At 43.2% G+C, this 17,837-nt stretch overlaps 1 protein-coding gene across 5 annotated transcripts in view; it reads right to left on the reverse strand.

The window, feature by feature from the left end:
- Positions 1–17,837, reverse strand: part of bsna (bassoon presynaptic cytomatrix protein a) — a 125,153-nt gene that overhangs the window by 62,659 nt on the left and 44,657 nt on the right. For 4 of the 5 annotated variants that reach the window (XM_086049640.1, XM_086049625.1, XM_086049617.1 and 1 more), the window contains exon 3: positions 7,851–9,950. In XM_086049640.1, the coding sequence (XP_085905766.1) occupies positions 7,851–9,950 (2,100 nt within the window). Of the gene's footprint in view, positions 1–7,850; positions 9,951–10,745; positions 10,885–17,837 lie in introns of those variants that run through there. The other variant, XM_086049632.1, reaches the window with a different exon arrangement.

The raw sequence follows: 17,837 nt of genomic DNA on the forward strand, positions 1-17,837 counted from the left end.
AAACGTTCCACTAACTAAAGTAAGGCAGCCATTTTAAGCTATCAGAAGCCAGAAGAAAGTCATTTTTATAAAAGGCATGACATGGCATGATGACAATAATGATGGTGATTCATGTGAACCTAATCAAACATGACTGATGATCAAGGGAAAGAGAGAATCATTTGTGTGATGTGACAGTGAAGGTACTCCTGAATATATGACATACAAGTGAAAGTCCAAACGGGTTAATGTGAGGAGATAATAGTGAATACTGTGGTGTCCAAAAAAATATATACAATATACTATGTTAAAGGGCAGCGCTCAGTAAACCGCATACCCGTTGTCTCTGCCAATAACAGAAAAATAAGTGCACATGTGAGGGGGATTTGTTTTTTCTAAATATAAAAATGCCCTTCAGATGTGGAGTCACAAAAAGAGCAGAAATACTGCTTGAATAGTAAAAGTAAGTGTAGGAGAATGATGATGACACTTTAGAGAGCTCAGAATTTATGTAGAGATAGAAACAATTTAAGTAGAATAGTTAAAAGTACTTCAAGGCTTATAAATAAATAAATGGTGCATTTAAAACAAATCCAAATAATGCTTGTTTTAACCAGATTTGTGTCTCATTTGAGCAACCTGAAATGACATTTTGTACTGAGCACTAAAGTTAAATAAATTAAGTGCATCTTCTATGCACATGTCATCTGCAGAAGCTGGTTTGAGATGTAGACTTGGCACGCGATTTCAGATGTCAAACACATGCTAAATATTTGAACTTAACAGTGCAACGGATCTGAGACGGTGGAAAGAAATTTAGAAAAGTGACTTGAGAGATTGAGGTTAGCAGTACCAAATTGTCATTCTCTGTTTCCCTAAACTAACACGAAACAGCATTCAACAGCATTAAATTATTTGATCTTTCATCTGAAATGGCCACTGGTGTGTTGGGTCTTTGTTGTGTCACTGCTGGAATTGTATCGACACCTCACATGTAGCATACAACAACAACAACAAAATCCTGCCAGCTTCCAAGTAGCTATTGTATAAGTTCTTAAAGGGAAAAAGGAATGTGCTGACTGAGTAAGCGAACAGAGAACATAGCAACAACTGAAAGGAAGAATTTTCTTGAAAAATGTGGAATAAAAAACGGAAAACCTCAACTTTAAACGCCTTGAAGACACAGCGGAGGCACTGCAGGAGTGTTTACACGTCACACATTGGATTTGTTTTTAACATTTTTTTATACAACACGATTTTATATATGCACTGTATGTATGTATATATGTATGTATGTATGTATGTAGTATTACTATTATTATCTTATCATTGCGTTATGATTTATGTTCAATCTTTCTACAGTACTTTAAGTTATGATTGTTTTTTTTTTCTTTTTTTAAGTATTCTATAAATAAAGTTGCGTTGTGTTGAGTTGCATGGAAGGAGAAGAAAGAATGTGGAGTCGTTGTATTATTAATTGTAGCGAGATGTCCTGAAGTAGTGGAGCGAAGCGTTGGTCCATTAGGAACGGGTTCCTGCTCTTGCTCCCGTTCGCTGTTTTCTTTTTTTTTGTTCTGGTTTCTTTCTAAATGTAGGTGCGTGATTCACCGCATTCTGACTTGATCTATGTACCTCTATTTAAAAACGAAAATGATGCTTTCTTTTTTAGTTAATTCCCACAACACTTTTCAAAAGTTTTTTCCACTTGATCCATGTCTATGTTGCACATCAGTTGCTATATGCTTGTATGTCATCCCAAATACTGCCACTCACTCTTCAGCTGTTTTAAATTCAAAGCAATGTCCTCAAAAACCAAGACGCAAGTCCAGAAGTGCAGCATAAGGAAGGAATATCCTTTTTAATAATGCCTTTCTTTGTCTTTTGACATTTATTTGTCATTCAAAGACTTAATTGAGTGTGTGTTCATGCAGTATTGTCAGGAAGCGGAAAACATGTTGGGACTTGGTGGATGTATGCAGGAGAAGTTTAATGAATTATTTAATTGTAATGTCAAAATTTCAGTGGTGCTTTAAGGAACCGTATGCATTTCCAGGACGGTGGTTGGTGATTGGGGGAGAACCAGGAAATAAACCTTGTGCATGATTGCAAATGTAGCAAGCACTAGCAAGAAAAAGATCGTGTTTTGGTTTTGCCGCACATGGAAGCGTGGAACTGCCAATGTGGAGTAAACAGTTTTGATTGGGATATGTTGTTGGAATGTACTGCAAAGTGGTTCATACATCTTTATCAAGACGTATGAACATATTGGTAAAATGTAGGCCAACAAATGCTAAAAAAAAGCATTCCAACCACCCCCCATAATGTTACAGGGTATTGACATGTGCAATTGTGCACCACAGGCACTCATGGCGTTCACAGTTGGACAGGAGTTGTGTGCGCAAACCAATACCTCATGGCATTATGGGAAAAAAAATGTGATGTTTTTTGTTTGTTTAAGGAGTACGTTCGAACGCACTCCAAAGTGGTAGCCCAGTCAAAACTGTTTCCTCCACATTGACAGTTCCACGCTTCCGTAGCCACAAATAACGGACAATGCTAACTTTTTATACACATTTTTTCAAAAAAAAAAATTTTTTTTTTTTCATAATTATCTATTTGCAGGTTGTGCAACAGGTTGCACATCTTATTTCTGGGTCAGTTGGAGGTGCCAAAGGGTCAGTGTTTGAGCATGGCAGATGCACTATTGAATATCGATCGGCAGGCAAGGGCAGCAAAGGATCTTAAATTTGACCCATGCAGGACTCTTCCACAGCCTCCCGCATGCTCTTCATTTTTGCCCATTTCATTGAGCAGCCATACCTAATTGATAAGATGATATGCCACATACAGTTCACATGCATTGAGAAAACATCCAGGTAGAGCTGGTACAGGCATCATTGGTAAGACGGCACCAGCAGCAGCTGTGAAAGCTGGAGTGACAGACTGGCCCATACAAATGGCCTCATTCAGTCAGTCACCAGTTACCTGCTTATGCATCGTTTGTGTGTGCGCCGGGCACATGCATGCGTGTGCATCATCATTTATATTCATCTTTCCATTGACATCTGTACATCTTCTACGATTGCGCTGAATTGTGCCATTAAAGGTCATGCATTATTTACTGGGAATGTTTTTTTGTAGTGCTTTGTTTACAAAAGTGAAATGATTCCTGGATTCTTTCTTGGCTCATGCACACCACCCCTCCATAAAGTTAGTGGAAGTTTTTTTATTTCCTTGTTTGCATAAAACTGCTAAAACATTCTAAAGTCAGAAATAAGGTCTTGAAAGCCGGCCAAAGGAACCACAGTAAACCCGGTGACTCTGCACTTTGCTGTTTCAGGAGACACAGCCACCTTTTAAATATTTAGTCTTTCCCACTATTTATATTTTAAAAACTGCGATCAATTATTGAGAAACCAAGTGCAACCCTTCGTGTTTGGCTGTCACAGTGTTCTTGTCTTTTGCAAACCGCCAGTCATCTGAACTGTCATCTTAGAGAGTTATATTTTTTACCTATGCCCAATAATGTGGACAGCAAGATACTGTGTAGGTTTATCACAACTATCATTTATTTTTTTAATTGGCGCAAATAATCTTCCCTCCTTTCCATCTAGCTACTGGCTGTCTAATCGAGCTTTGACTACCATGTGTAGATTTGTGTCTTAAATATCCATCCATCCATCACCGAAAACAAATCCGTCTCAATGCGGACCAAACTCTGACATCGGTGGTACAGGGACCGAACAGCCCTTATCAGAGGGCTCGGTACCCCGTACCCCCGAAGCAGCCCCCACAGAATTCCCCGAGAGACACAGTCAAACGCCTTCTCCAAGTCCACAAAACACATGTAGACTGGTTGGGCGAACTCCCATTCAGTCTCGAGGAGCCGATAGAGGGTGTAGCGCTGGTACACTGTTCCACGGCCGGAAAACCACATCGCTCCTCCTGAATCCGAGATTCGACCTCCCAATGGACCCTCCTCTCTGGCACCCCTGAATAGACCTTACCAGGGAGGCTGAGGAGTGTGATTCCTCTGGAATTGGAACACACCCTCCGGTCCCCTTTTTTAAAAATAGTGACCACCACGGTCTGCCAATCCAGAGGCACTGTCCCCGATGTCCACAGAGGAGCTTTTTAACTACCTTGGTTACTTCAACCCCAGAGATAGGAGAGCCCACCTCGGAGTCTCCAGGCTCAGTGGAAGGCGTGTCGGTGGAATTGTGGAGGTCTTCGAAGTATTCTCCCCACCGCCCCACGACGTCCCGAGTCGAGGTCAGCAGCACCCCATCTCCACTATACACAGTGTTAATGGTGCACTGCTTTCCTCTCCTGAGGCGCCGGATAGAGGACCAGAATTTCCTCAAAGCCGCCCGGAAGTCATTATACATGGCCTCACCCAACTCCTCCCACACCTGAGTTTTTGCCTCAGCAACCGCCGAAGCTGCATTCCGCTTACCTGTCAGCTGCCTCCAGAGTCCCGCAGGCCAAAAAGGCCCAATAGGACTCAATGTCCCCCGCCTCCCCCGGGACGTCGGCAAAGTTCTGCCGGAAGTGGGAGTTGACCCTCCTTCTGACAAGGGGATTCTGCCAGACATTCCCAGCAAACCCTCACAATACGTTTGGGTCTGCCGGATCGGGCCGGCATCTTCATCCAACATCGGAGCCAACACACCACCAGGTGGTAATCAGTTGACAGCTTCACCCCTCTCTTTACCCGAGTGTCCAAAACATGCGGCTGCAAATCCAATGATACGACTACAAAGTCGATCATCGAACTGCGGTCTGGGGTGTCCTGGACAATCCGTGATGAGTACAGAAGTCCAGTGACAGAACATCACTCAGAGCGGAGGGTGCCGTTCCTCCCAATCACGCCCTTCTAGGTCTCACTGTCGTTTCCCATGTGAGCATTGAAGTCCCCCACAGCAGAAGGATAGAGTCCCGAGGGGGAGCGCTCTCTAGCACACCCTCCAAGGACTCCAAAAAGGGTGGGTACTCTGCACTGCTGTTTGGTGCATAGGCACAAACAACAGTCAGGACCCTTCCGCCCACCCTAAGGCGGAGGGAGGTTACCCTCTCGTCCACCAGGGTAAACCCGAAGGCGCCATGCCGGGGGGCAATAAGTATGTCCACACCTGCTCGGCGCCTCTCTCCCTGGGCAACTCCAGAGTGGAAGAGTATCCAACCCCTCTCAAGAGGACTGGTATCAGAGTCCAAGCTGTGTGTGGAGGTGAGCACGAATATATCTAGTCGGAACTTCTCTGCCTCACACACCAGCTCCGGCTCCTTCCCTGCCAGAGTTGTGACATTCCATGTCCCAAGAGCTAATTTCTGTTGCCGGGGATCGGACCGCCAAGGTCCCCGCTTTTTACCGCTGCCCAGCTCACAGGGCACCTGACCCCTTTGGCCCCTCCCACAGGCGGTGAGCCCATGGGAAGTAGGAGTGTGACAAAATCTCGATATGGTGATACATCATGATGTTTTGTCTTCCGATCGATTATCGATACGCCTCCACCAAGTATTGATATTTTAAATTAATATACTGCCGCTGTAAAGACTCCTTTATTGTTCATGCTTACTGGGCAATTACTTGGCAGTCCATTAGGGGCGCGCCGCAGAGGAGCGGCGGGGAAGTGGGCGGAAGTCGTCAGCCGAAGAAGACAAACAAACAATGGGAGGGAACATGGCTGAAGCAAGCGAAAGACTTAATTTAAAAGATGCGCCGGCATCATACAAAAGGTGTGGCTGCATTTCGGACTTTACAGTAGTGCGAATGGAACTATGCTGGCGAAAGAATTTACCATGTACAAGGACTGTCTCACAAAAACGTAAGGTGCGCTGAAACACGGCGAATATGCACAGCCACTTACAGCGGCATCGCCCAGCACCAGTCGCAAGCAAAAAAGCCACCCAAAGACTGTTAGATTTGCCTCCTGGCCAGACCAATGTGGGTTCTCTACTGCAAACAAAACTCGCTTTTAATTCTCCCGGGACAAAGTCGATCACGCACAGCATCTGTGAGTATATTTGCAAGGATCTGCGCCCGTATAGCGTAGTTGAGAATGATGGTATTTGCTACATGATGCGCACTGGAGAGCCACGCTATGGAATACTAAGTTGAAAACGTTTCACTGAGAAAACAATTACAACGACCAGGGTTCAGGCATTGAATGGGAGGGACACACTGTCTTTTATTGCCACCACCACGCATTTTATCAGCGATTGGGAACTCAAATCAGACGTGCTTGAAACCCGTGAATTGCATGAAATCCACAATGATGCTCACATTGCAAAAGTTTGTGTGGATTTTACATTCCTTATTAAAGTTATTCTTTGATTTTCTTTTTTCCCTGTAAATCTGCAGGTAGAGGCTATGCAGTAGATTTGCATTTTACAGCAATGTTACATAACAATTGACACCATTTATAAATAGAACAGAATGGGAATGTTCCTGACATGTTGCACTATTGTACAATAGTGCCATGCCATCTTCCAAACCGCTTATCCTATACAGGGTCGCGGGGAGTTGCTGGAGCCTATCCCAGCCGTCAATGGGCGAAGGCAGACTGCACCCCGAACTGGTCGCCAGCCAGTCGCAGGGCACATTGTACAATAGTGTCTAACTCATTTTTTCAGACCCACTGTGAAATGAAATATAAATATGTCATTGGGATAGAATGAGTTAAGACACTGATTTTGTTTGCAAAACTGTTGTAATAATAAAGTGTAAGGAAGATTTATTTATAAAAAATTCCACTTGAATACTATTATTCAGTAATGGTACAAAAAAGATTATTTTCTTTTAAAAACATCCATTTTTGAATAGTAGTATCGTATATTATCGTGGATTGTTTTCCTGACCAATATATCGATAATCACTGTATCATCATATCGTGAGATAATCGTGAGCCTTGTATCGCAAATCGTATCGTATAGTGAGGTATCCAGAGGTTCCCACCTCTAATGGGAAGTGTCTTGAATATCATTTATCTAATTATCAACAGCAGGGGTCACCAACATGGTGCCCACGGGCACACATAGTCCGTAATCTAAATTAAAGAGGGGGAAAATGCACTGATTGCCAGTGAGCTTTTTGTTACTTTTCTTTTTGGAATAACATTTGCATCTGTGTAAATAATCAAGAAGAAATACAGAGAAGCATAGAACTAATATTAAAAATAGTGCAAAAGAAGCGTGGCAATAATAATTGTATATTTCAAAGGTCAGTATTGCAGATGACCAAGCCACAGCGTTTGTGGAAACGAGTGTGAGTGCAATGTCAATGAGGAGAGGATTTACTCTAAAATAATTTGCGAGTTTAATTCTGTGACATACAGCTTCTGTCTGCCTTCCCTTTTTACTTCTGTAGCTATACAACACACAAACACAAGCACACACACACGCACAAACACGCACATTGAAAATGCACACATTTTTTCTCGGTCTAAATAACATTAGCAGCCAGCAGTAGTAGCTAAATATAACCCAATGCATTATCTTTAGGTCCATCTCCAGGCAGTAACAGTACAGTAGCACGACCAAGTGTATTCCCCGAAGACCCTGAAGGGATCATGCCGCCTCAAAGAAAACGAGTTGTTTTCAATCTGCCTGTCTGCACGAGTTACCCGCTTCCTCTCTCAATTTGGAGTATTTTTTTTTCCCCATCAGTTGATGATAGTACACTGAGGGCGTACCCTTTTGCTGATCTTCGCCTTTCATTTTCTCAATGAATGCATCCTTTCTTTAGTAGCCCTTATCTTTCTTTGCTACTTCCACATTTCTATTTCACCGACATGTTTTGATGTACCCAATTGTATTTCTGCGTGTGGGTATTTTGTGCAGGCTGTACTGCTTTCATGTGTCGCTGTCCTTACCTCAACCAGATGTGGTGTAGGGTTGAAGCCGCACAGGTTGCACACTTGAGTGTGGCACTGCGTACATGAGTTGTAGTTGGGTGGGTCGGAGCTGTCAATGTTTAGCTCTGTTTTACACAGAGGACAGTTCACTTTAGGCTTCACTGCCTCCGTAGCCGCGGTGGTAGTGGTCGCAGGCTCCTGCTTTAGTTCTGCCTTCTGCACATGTGACGGCATTTGTCGGTGTTGCTGTCCTTGAGGTTGCTGTGGATCTTTTTGTTGAAGGGAGGGCATTCCTTGTTGTTGGGGTACAGTCTGCTGCTGTTGCTTTGGTGCATGCTGCCCTAAGACCTGGCTTGGTACATGTGGACCCCCCATTTGGCTCGGTGCATTGGGACCCCCCATTTGGCTGGGTGGATGGGGGCCGCCCATTTGGTTCGATGCGTGAGGGCCACCCATTTGGTTTGGTGCATGGGGGCCACCCATTTGTCCAGGGGCATGAGGACCGCCCATGGGAGTTGGACCATGAGAACTCCCCATGCCAAATGGTTTGGCACCTGAGACACCTTGTTGTGCCTGCTTGTTTTCAGGGGTCGCATTACTGAACACCACCTTGCCTCGTGCGGGACTGGGATGAGTGGAAGAGGTGGGCAAAGGGTCTACATTGATTAGGGTACTCGCTTGGTTGAGCAAGGAAGCTCCAAAGCCAAATAGTTTGGTCAGTCCATCTTGGGCAGGAGGATGGGCCTGGGTCTGGGGCTTGTGAGCTGGAGAGGAGCCAGCGCTTCTGGTGTGGTCATGGTGCCGTGGCAAAGATTGATGCATGGGAGAGCCACGACCTAAATCAGGCTGAGAGGGTGCTTTCGTCAAGCCAGGGAGGGGTACAGCACCAGGGTGGGGGATCCTTGGACCACCAGGTTGGTTGGGGCCTCCTGCAGAACCTCCACCAGCTCTGGGACCTTTCTGGGAATATGAGTCAGATCTCATACCCTGGTGGGAGGGACCCGTCTGGCTCTGGGGGCCACTGGAAGATGTGTGACTGTGTAAGCCTTGTTGTGAACTATGAGGCTGTGTCTGGGGCCCTGACTGGGACTGTGGATAAGGTTGCTGCTGAGCCTGTGGATACTGCTGAGTCTGTGGATATTGCTGACCCAGGGGTCCAGACTGCGACTGTGGATAAGGCTGCTGCTGCTGACCCGAGGGTCCGAACTGGGATGCAGGGTAAGGCTGCTGCTGAGCCTGCGGTCCAGACTGGGACTGTTGATAAGGCTGCTGTTGAGCCTGGGGTCCAGACTGGGACTGTTGATAAGGCTGCTGCTGAGCCTGGGGTCCAGACTGGGACTGTTGGTAAGGCTGCTGAGCCTGGGGTCCAGACTGGGACTGTTGGTAAGGCTGCTGCTGAGCCTGAGGATACTGTTGAGACTGGGGATAATGCTGAGACTGTGGATGCTGCTGGGAATGATGGTACTGCTGGGACTGGGGATACTGCTGTGACTGTGGGTGCTGCTGTGACTGTGGGTGCTGCTGTGACTGTGGGTGCTGCTGTGACTGGGGGTGCTGCTGTGATTGGGGATGCTGCTGGGACTGAGGGTGCTGCTGGGACTGGGAGTGCTGCTGGGACTGGGGGTGCTGCTGGGACTGGGGGTACTGTTGGGACTGGGGGTACTGCTGTGAATTCGGGTACTGCTGGGATTCGGGATACTGTTGGGACTGGGGATACTGTTGGGACTGGGGATGCTCCTGGGCCTGTGGATACTGCTGGGATTGAGGATACTGCTGGGATGGCGGGTATGACTGGGACTGGGAATAGGTCTGTGATTGGGGGTATGCTTGGGACTGTGGATATGGCTGTGACTGAGAGTAGGACTGATTCTGGCCATAGAGTTGAGTCTGCGGTTGTTGCTGCTGCTGTTGCTGGGTGGGCTGGCTCTGTGCCAAAGGTTTGGGCTGTGCTGCAGTCGTCGGCTGTGTTGGCTGAGGTGCAGCCTGCTGAGGCTGGACGAGAGGTTTCGCTTGGTGGGACGGCGAATGGATCTGTTGTTGGCTCTTCGAACGAGGTGTGGTCATATCAATGCCAAGAGCCCTCTGCATCTGACAGTTGAGGCACAGCCATTCCTGGACCTGCAAACAGAAAACAAAAAGCCGGCTATTTTAACTTAGCCCTTCATCTCAGTTATTAACCTCATCCCATCCATTTGCTTTTACTGCAATTGAGGTTAAACAGAACTCACGTGGTAAAATATGAAAAGGTGAAACTGTGGCATTTTATATGTGCTGCATGCTGAAAACACAGTTTACTGTTAAATGTTGGTTCTATGTTTACAAAGCAAGTGAATGATTGAGTTTATTCATGTTGTTTTTGTAAATTCAGTTAAAACAATGTTTCTGGTCTGATTCAATAAGTAGACCAGTTTACCTGCTCCTTACACAGTGAAATCCTACTAAGTATATTCTCCACCGGCTAACCAATGGCAATATTAACCAATCAATTTACAAATTACCTGTATGAGATTTGGATGGATTGTTGGATGGACAGGAAAGATATAAAATATCACACGACTTACGACATTATTATCACAGCAGATTCCAACACAAGACACACCTTCCTCTTTAACATAAACCACATGAATACTACAGTATCAATAGATAGCACTCGAAGAGAGAGGGAGTGCATTTGGACAACTTCACATACTGAACACCATCTTTGATTCCTGTGAAAACTCAAACCACAGAGAACATTTTGACCAGAATTTGAAGCTGAGATCGTCCATAGGCGGCTGTCGAGAGATCACCGCAACTTGGCTGAGAAGAATTTTAGTGTCGCACACATAAATCCATATGGTCACGCACGCAGATAGACAGTCATAAACGAGACCTACACAAATATAACGAGAACGATTATGAAATGAGCCTCACCCTTCAACATCCCTCAACATCACCTCTCCTCTTCCTCCAGATGACAGCTGATGTTTAATTAAAGACCTGGCTTCCCCTCGCCTATGTCTTCTGACTTGAAAAAAAAACCCTCCTCTGTGGAAAACCTCCTACGTGAAGTGTGTCGACCTGCTCGTGTTGCGTCTGTCCTCACAGCTTTGCAACAGCCGCTAATGCTCAGCCACCATAAAGACTGCTATTTTAGCATCTCTGCAGCTTGAGCACAGCACTGTAAATCTCTTCACATTGCTCCCATCCCCTTTCGTTCCCACAATGCAGTGCGCAAACATACAGCAATCTAATAGCCACCCTCTCCACCCTCCACTGCCGAATCCCCCCCATAGTGTTACTCCAACACAATCCTCCACTTTGAGAGGATGACATAGAACGAGAACACAAGATTATGAACACTGCAGAATCTAATCATGTCCAGTGTTAGTGTTATACCAAAATGGTAACTTTACAAAAATAATAATGCTCGGTTTTGAGTCATTTACCAATATGCTTATTATTGTAGTTGTAGTTTTAGTGGTGTAGAAACTGTACTGCATCAGTCTGAGAATTGAATTGAATCTTCTTATAGCTAAGTGGGTAACTAAAACGTTAGAAACAGCTCTCAATAGGGGTGAGAACCATATATATTATATATATATATTATATTTGACAGTAACAATAATTGAAATAAAGCAGGGAAAAAAGCTGAACAGTACAGTACAGAACACTAGTTAAAAACAACAGACAATCCAGCATCATGAAGTATGTTAATTCTTTTAATCTTTCAAATTTCAGCGAACTCTCAATATTTTTACCATTTTAAACAAAAGTGTGTAATTTCAAAATCAATGCAGAGATTTATACACAAATTTAAGACAGTGCACTCGGTTTCTCCGAGAAGTCAAAGTCAATCGTATTTTATTTTGAACCACACAAGTAAATAATAGGTTGCGCTAGTGTGTCTTCTTTTTACATTTGGAAATTCATTGGTAATCATAAAATTGCTATGTTTTAGGTTTAGGAATTGATTTTCATAGCGTCTACATACCGGTGTATTAATCATTACAGAAACATGACAATTATTTTAGTTATTATTGTGTAAGGGCAGCTGTCACAAAAACTTGACATGGAATGATGGTCTGATAAATTTGTTCATCACTGTGTAGGACTGAAACAGAGAAAAATGGTTTCCCAATAAGCATCCAAATGAAATCTATACAAAATAAAACATTTTCTCTCTCATTACCATGAGAATATGGTGGATTGAAAAGCTGCGTTATTTTCCCATCATTTTCTTTTGAAGCATTTAGCATTGTCAATCTCAGGACCCTTCTCTTTTCCAGACATCTGGTTTTCTTGCTTTAACCTCCCATAGTCATCTACATCCATACCATTTCCTATTTTTCCTTTTTCTCATCTGCACTTTATTTTTCCTGCTCTTGCTCTCGCTGATCAGGTTCTGGTCCTTATAAAGTTGAAGAGGAAGGTGATTTGAAAGGCATATTTTTTGCTATAGCGGCGTCTCCCATGTTGTGCTACCATGATTGTACGTGAAAGAAAGAGGAGGACATGTAGATTGGACGTACAGGAACACAACTCGATGCCAAATTAATACTTTACTAATATTTTATAACCAGCATGACATCGTGCTCTTGAAGTAATACCAAATAGAGCCTGGGATGGGAAAGTGTGAGGAGAAAGTAAACCTCGGAGGGAATCGACTCAGCAGTTAGTTAATCTGGTTGTGGTCTAATAATGTCACGCTTCATTAACAGCCCAGCCCCAAAGACTATCCACTTCTACTCCAAAACCACATAATCCTGGACTTCCAGAGATGGGGTTCCCACAGGGACATGTAACCCTATCAGAAACTGATGTGAAAGAAGGTGCTCAAATTCTTATTTAAGTGGGGAAGGAGCACCTCATGTCGGACACCCAAGTATGTCACTGGATGCCATTTTAGCCAACCCCCCAAAGAATAATCAGGAAAACTGAAATTGTGGAAAAACATTTTGTTTCTTTCTCTCAACAATTCAGTACTACATAGTTTTCTCTGCATTTGTACTACATAGTCTTTGCACATGTTTCCAGCAAGTACATTCAAATCAGTAGAAACGAATCGCAGAATTTACTTTTCTGGGACTTTAACCGTGTGAAAATTAATATGTAATTTTTGAAGACAAAGTAGCCCAGAATTAAAAGAGTGACACAAACTAAAAGACACTCAGACATGTGTGCACACACAAACAAACACACACATGCACGTACGCACACACGCACACACTCCCCTTTGCTGTGGTGATATTTCCACAGATTAGCAGCATTTCTGACAAAATTCATCAAAGTGTGCTCCGATTGTCACATCTGTCAAATTAGTGAATTCAATAACATGGAGTCTCAGCTGAGAATGGGGGTGGGAGGCAGAGTGTGCGGTCCATGGGGCAGAGTTCAGCGTGACTCTACAATCCAATTTGTCATTAATTAGCCTTCAGACATAAAAGGATATGCAGGAGACAGAAGGCGGATGGAGGAAGATCCAATCGAAATACCGAAGCAGCACAATGGAGGGGAACTCACTACAACTATTAGAACTCCTTTGATGCCATCCTCTCGAGCTCACTTTTCTTGCTCACCGCTAACAAAATGGCAATAGACCAATGAAAGTGATGTCAAGCATCGGTGCAAATAGAAATGTAATGGACTTCTGGCTGTGAAACAGTGTGTTGTTGTGGTTACAAAACATACTGTACACCACTGTGTACTGTACACTCACTTCAGTGGATTTTAAAAGTGCATGACTCTGAGGTCCCTATTTTGCGAGACGGGCGCCCATGCGCTTGGCGTAAAAAAGGGCGGAAATTCATTTTTGTGCCAGCGCAAGTCTAGGCTAGCGTCTTTGGGGTCGTGTTGCGCCCATTTGGCCTTTGCGCCGAATGATCCGACAATTTAGCAACAGAAAGTAGTTTGCGCTCAGCGTAAAAACGGGCGCTTTATCATTTTCATGCCAGGGCAATGGACTGATTCAGCATGTTTGTGAATTTGGTAGACACTCTACGCCACACTGGGTGTTTCTGCCTCGCCCCCCAACGCATCTGCAAATTTGGTGACACAAAGTAGGCTACATTTTAGACGTCTCAAAATCAGGTTGATTTTGCAGCACAAGTGGTCTAACACAATTTTAGTGTATAGTACTTAATAAAGGTGCAGGGTGACAGATTCGGCACCCTGCGGATGTGCGTGGTGCACGGCACCGGATTTCATTCATGAATATGACACCAGCGTGGGACTCTCCCTCTGAATCATTGTAGAAATCAATAAATTGAACGAATTCAAATCATTTTCATCTTAAAAATATTTTAATGGCATCACCGTCACCCATCACTATTGCAGGGGTGTGTGGTGGTTGTGTTTTAGAGTGGTTAACTTCTTTTTACACTTGTATAATGATTGAGAATTAAAAATATACGGTAATTATGATGATGTCATATGAATGTGTGGCGAATTTTGTTACAAATTAGTTTTTATAATTACATTTAAGGTTTTATTTTAACACCCATATGGAAAAGGACAGATTTGTTAACAATTTTACAATGTGACTTTAAAAATGCCTTTAGAATTAATAAAGATTCAGTTTGTACCTCGATTGGTTCATGTCCATTTTTATTATCCTGTACCAGGGATGTGACCCCAATTGGCTTGTGTTTGACCGGAGAGTCATTATCAAACATTGATAATGAAACATAACACAAAGGATTATCTCATGATATCTGAGTACATAATTTACAGCTATCAGTTAATACGGTACAAAAATTGTCTCGGGACACATTTTATTAGAAATATTTCCATGTGTGTTTTATGACATTTACCTTTATATTCATATGTTTACCCTCTAGCAAAGTGACCGCCTAAAGTGCAACCAATTGTTCCCTAATAAAAAGTTGATGTTCGCTTTTACAGATCCCGCAGTGCCTGGAAGAAGTAATGACATCTCACCTTATTCAATTTAAAGGTGGGCGTATAACTAATACTGGAAGTGTGATAATATTACACGCAGCCATGCGCGCACATACACACACACACACACACACACTGAACCTGTTACCATGACGCACATGCACGAAATGACAGCATACAGTCTTACTGCAAAGGGGGCATACATGCTGGAAGGTGTCCAATGCCTGTTAAAAGGTTGTGGTCCTATTTGTATGATAAATGCTTTACTTCAAGGGCAACTCAGCACATTTTAATGGCACCACATACATGAAAACCATCCTGCAGTTGTTACCTCATTCATTTGAGCAAGCCAAGACACGTGAATTTGATGATATTAGCACTCTAAATGGAAATAAGGGTCTCGTTTAATCAATACAAGAATGTCACTGTCAACATTTTATGTATAACGCATGTCAGAGCTCCCTGACTCTCACTCAGCCTGACAAAAAGCGGACATGGTTAGTCCTCATTGAGTCCCTCACTGGAGCATCTTTTCACTTGGGTTTCAATAGAAAGCATTGCTATTTTTTGCCGTCCTCTTTCATTTGGGTCTGCTGCTAGATTCGAGTATTTGTTTCGTAAAATTGAAATAATTTAATCTCTAACTGTTTATTCTCTTCATTTCCATGTGTTTCTTTTGGTTGCACTGTTAATAGTACGGGTATGCAGATGATGGATTTTTAGCCATGTCATTCCTATCTGCCCAGCGCCTTCAGAATCAGTAGTGCTGCCAATGGAACTTAAGCTATATTAGCAATGGGACTGCTTCCTCAAAAATCAGATTTTTATATTTGCCTGAAAGGGTCAGATGCTGTAGCTGGCCTGAAATAACGTCCATGTTTTTCTGTCCTCTTTTTGTATGTTTTTGTTATGCTTAATACATAAATATTGACTCTTAACTGCTCCTGGCGATGTCTGAGGCACTATTGTGTGCTGTTACATAATGTTTGTATGTATGAAGTAGTGATGATTTCTACTGTTGCGGCGTGATAGTGATTGCATTAAGAGGCGGATTAAGCAGGGTAAATCCCAACTGTGCCAAATGTACAGTTCACCACTGCATAGTAGTACAGTTTTTTTGCGGCCTACAGTATAATTATGATCTAAACTTGATTTAATGTCAATTGTGTTAAGGTCAAATGAATAGCAATTTCTGAACATTTTCAATAAATCAGGCCTATATAGCAGATTTACAAAGATGAAGTTAAACCAGAGAAATCAAATGCAAGGGATTCAAGAAGCAGATGTGAATTTATATCTTTCTAACATGTACATTAATCAGGGGAATGGAGCTGAAATACAGTAACCACTCAATGCTGTACTTGCGTAATTTAAGATAGTGGGGCACTATCAAATCAGATTAAATGGATGGCACAGCAGGAACAAAAAAAATATGTTTAATAACCAACGTTTTAATATGCACTGCAATTGGCTGGTGACCAGTCCAGTACTTCACCTCTCGCCTGAAGTCAGCTGGGATAGGCTTCAGCACACCTGTGAGCCTAATGAGTATAAACGGAACAGAAAATGGATGGATGGTATTTCGTACTTAAAGAGGAGTAATGGTGTAACCGTGGATATAATGTATAAAATAACATAATCCTTTTGTGGGTTTTTTTGGAGACTTTTATTTAGCACTTACCGGTTCAAGCCCTAATTATGTTCAGGTTGCTGAAGAAAGTATGAGAAGAGAAATAGTGAATGTCTTAAAAGCTCCATTATCTGACCGTTCAAAGCGGGTGGTGCAGTACAAGCAAGATTCTGAGTGGAGTCTTGAAAAGTAAGCAAGTCCGTTATAGCCGTTTTTGCTCGAGAGTGGACGTCCGGAGCGTTAACATGATAGCCCATTACATACTGTACAAATCTGACCCTGAACTGTATGTACACACACACACACACACACACGCACACACACACACACACAGACGCACCGTATGTATGAAGAACACTCAAGCACACACACTCACAATTGGCCACATCTTGTGCACTGCACTTCTCCACAGGCTCCCACAGGATCCATACATGCACCTGCATCTCGAGACACGTGCACAGCATTTACGTTAATAGACCTGTCCATCAAAGTGCTGTGTTTTGCTTTTTGGTTTAGGAAGACAAGGAGGCAGTGGAAAGTGGAGACAACTGATTGACAGACAAGGACTAGTCCAGTGTTATAATTAGCTCAACAGGCTTATTTGGATTTTTTACTTTTTCCAATATATGACTCTCTGTCTTGTATTTAAATATACAATGTGTATAATTATTTTTGTTATGTATTTAGTTTTACAGTCTCCAACTGGGGTGTCATTGAACAGCTCAGCACGCTCAGGGAGGGCACAACCACATATAAGTCACATGCTTGCTGCACAGGCAATACAAACTTGCAAGCACACATTGCCATTCGGCACATAAATAATTGTATTCTTCGACTATAATATTTTTTTTATAATCAAAAGAAGCCAAAATTGAAATCACAATTATATTTTCTTTTTTTTTTTTTACCGTAATATGTATTAGATTATACTGAATTTATTGTGGGCGGCACGGTGGTCGACTGGTTAGCACGTCCACCTCACAGTTCAGAGGTCGTAGGTTTGATCCCGGCTCCGGCCTCCTTGTGTGGAGTTTGCATGTTACCCCCGTGCCTGCGTGGGTTTTCTCCGGGTACTCCGGTTTCCTCCCACATTCCAAAAACATGCATGGTAAGTTGATTGGATACTCTAAATTGCCCCTAGGTGTGATTGTGAGAGTGGTTGTTTGTTTGTCTGTGTGCCCTGCGATTGGCTGGCAACCAACTCAGGGTGTCCCTCGCCTGCTGCCCGAAGACAGCTGGGATAGTCTCCAGTACGCCCGCGACCCTTGTGAGGATAAGCGGTATAGATAATGGATGGATGGATGGATGGATGAATTTATTATCAGTAAACAATTACAACTATCATTTGGAATCTTTATAGAGAGACATTTGTTCACATATAGCCTCTTTTCTAATCATTTTAACTCTAGGGCAGGGGTGTCCAAACTTTTTGCGAAAGGGCCAGATTTGGTGAAGTGAAAATGCAAGGAGACGGCCATTTAGCCTGACATTCTTTT

Source organism: Filicampus tigris, chromosome 1, assembly GCF_054856515.1.
Source record: "Filicampus tigris isolate MCC_2025a chromosome 1, RoL_Ftig_1.0, whole genome shotgun sequence".
Taxonomy (NCBI): domain Eukaryota; kingdom Metazoa; phylum Chordata; class Actinopteri; order Syngnathiformes; family Syngnathidae; genus Filicampus; species Filicampus tigris.